We start from the raw sequence: 2,225 nt of genomic DNA, 5'->3' as shown, positions 1-2,225 counted from the left end.
AAGGATTCACGAGCCGCTAGCTGGAAAAACAGGCTCGTGGAATAATGGCCTGTTCCAGCGTCGTAACGTGTTATTTACAATTTAGTGGATTTAACTTGTTCGGTATTCCGAAAAATATGAGCACAAGGTTAACTTCATTTTATAGTCGAGAACAGTGAATTATCTCGGGTTTTTTGGGGGGATTTAGAGAAGATTGTTAATTTTACGGTGGTGCGAGTGATATTGTTTGATTGTCATTTGAGCGATTTCAAATGATTATGATTTTATGATAATGTAGTATCGAGACCTCCATACTCAAATAGGAAACCGACGAGGGACAATATAGAGGGAGTGGTTGGCGTAGCGCGCAGAGCCTCGGCTTGCTAAGCCGAAGGACTCGGGTTCGATTCCCGTTTGGGTCCCTCAATATTTTTCCCTAGGTTCCTACAAATGGGGGCTCAGCCGGGATGGAGGCATCTACGGCTGCACGAAGCCAGGCGCTGTGAGATGAAAACATGTGATGAGAGGGCTTTGCACGTCTCCCAAAAAGAGTTGAGAAACAGAGTTTCGACTAAGAGTGCCACTGTGTGGGGGAGTGTACCCGAAAGTGTTGAGTTGGGTTGTGTCGCACTGAGGACATTCGAGGGCGAATGTCAGTTTAGGATGGCCGAGTGTAGTATCGGGGCCTCCATACACAAATAGGAAACCTCGAAGGGAGAATAGAGAGGGAGTGTTTGGCGTAGCGCGCTAAGCCTCGGCTTGCTAAGCCGGAGGTCCCGGGTTCGATTCCCGTTAGGGTCCCTCAGTATTTTTTCCGTCGGTTCCTACAATAATGCAAGTGATATTGTTTAATTATGATTTGATGATAATGCAAATGATATTGTTTAATTATTATTTGATGATAATGCAAATGATATTGTTTAATTATGATATTATGATAATGCAAATAATTTGAAATGATTATAACCTCGTGACAATGCAAATGATATCGTTTGATTACAATTCGAATGATTTGGAATGATTATGATTTTATGACAATGCAACTGATATTGTTTGCTACAATTTCTTGATTCGAGGGTGAAGTTTTCTCTATTCAACGTGGATACGTTGTATTGTATTAGAATAAGAAATAAAGTGACTGTAATCGTTGGAGACGCTGCATGTGAAAAGTGGTCGCGCTTTTGTACGACGTTCTCGAGAATAAACGAAGCTGTTGGGTAAATTAACCGTAGCAGGTGGCAAGGATTTTCGAAGCTGGAACTTTTTTCATTACACCTTCGACCAACTTTACTGCAGGCTAGGGCCAGGTAATCCCTTAATCTGGAATTCTTGGAGCTGCAGGTTCGCGAATAATTAATACAAGTAGGGTATAATTTTTTACGACCTTGGAAGAGTGACGATCGAACTTCGTGAGAAATTTCCAGGTGAAATTGTTGGGAGAAGGAATTGAAGTAAAGTGGAGTTGTTCTAGTAGCCTTCTGTAAAGAAATTAAATGCTTCTCTTTATATTAGAAGTGGAAAATTGAAACAGTTGATACAAGTACACGGACAATTTTTGAAAATCATCAAAGTTATACATGTTAATCTTTTAAGACTGTCAAAATTACAGAATTATTTCAGTAACCTCTTATAAAGAAATTAAGTGCTTCCATTCACACTTAAAAAAAAAAAAAAGAGTTGAGGCAAGTACAGAATTTTTTAGAATCATCAAAATTATATCTACAGTTGTTTGAATGATTAAATTTCAAGACAAATCCAGCATTCTTCGAGGGAAATAATATTTCGTTCAAAATAAGAAAAGTTATAATAATTAATGCATAACTGCACAGACAATTTTGAAAATCATCCAAATTGTACAAATATCTGAATAATTAAATTTCGAGACAGATCCGAGATTCTTCTCGAGAAACAATATTACGCATACAATAAGAAAAATTAGAATAATTAATGCAAAACTGCACAGACAATTTTCAAAATCGCCGAAAAATTCAATAAATGTGTCAATAACCGACATTCAAAGGATCTTCGCAGTCCTGAAAATCTCCGTCAGCGTCACACTTGCGCGGAGTCGCGGGCAAAGAGGTCCTAAGGCAAGCCCGACTCACCCCGACCTCGTTCTCTCTATCCCGACCAGATCTGGGCGTTTGAAAACCATCCCCAGAATTCCCTAAACCCTCTCCATCTGTCACCAAAAACCTAACCATCTCCAACAGCTCCACTTCGTCCTTCTCGCCCAGCTCTTTAAC

At 39.6% G+C, this 2,225-nt stretch overlaps 1 protein-coding gene across 1 annotated transcript in view; it reads right to left on the bottom strand.

Annotated features, from left to right (window-relative positions):
* Positions 1-1,979: 1,979 nt before the first annotated feature.
* Positions 1,980-2,225, bottom strand: part of LOC108572849 (tetratricopeptide repeat protein 25-like) — an 8,435-nt gene continuing 8,189 nt past the window's right edge. The window contains exon 5 of the mRNA XM_017935167.1: positions 1,980-2,218. Coding sequence (XP_017790656.1) covers positions 1,980-2,218 — 239 coding nt within the window. The remainder of the gene's footprint in view (positions 2,219-2,225) is intronic.

The sequence above is a fragment of the Habropoda laboriosa genome, unplaced genomic scaffold (assembly GCF_001263275.1).
Source record: "Habropoda laboriosa isolate 0110345459 unplaced genomic scaffold, ASM126327v1 scaffold102, whole genome shotgun sequence".
Lineage (NCBI taxonomy): Eukaryota > Metazoa > Arthropoda > Insecta > Hymenoptera > Apidae > Habropoda > Habropoda laboriosa.
Note: the sequence above shows the minus strand (reverse complement) of the source record. Positions and strands in the feature narration are given on the sequence as shown.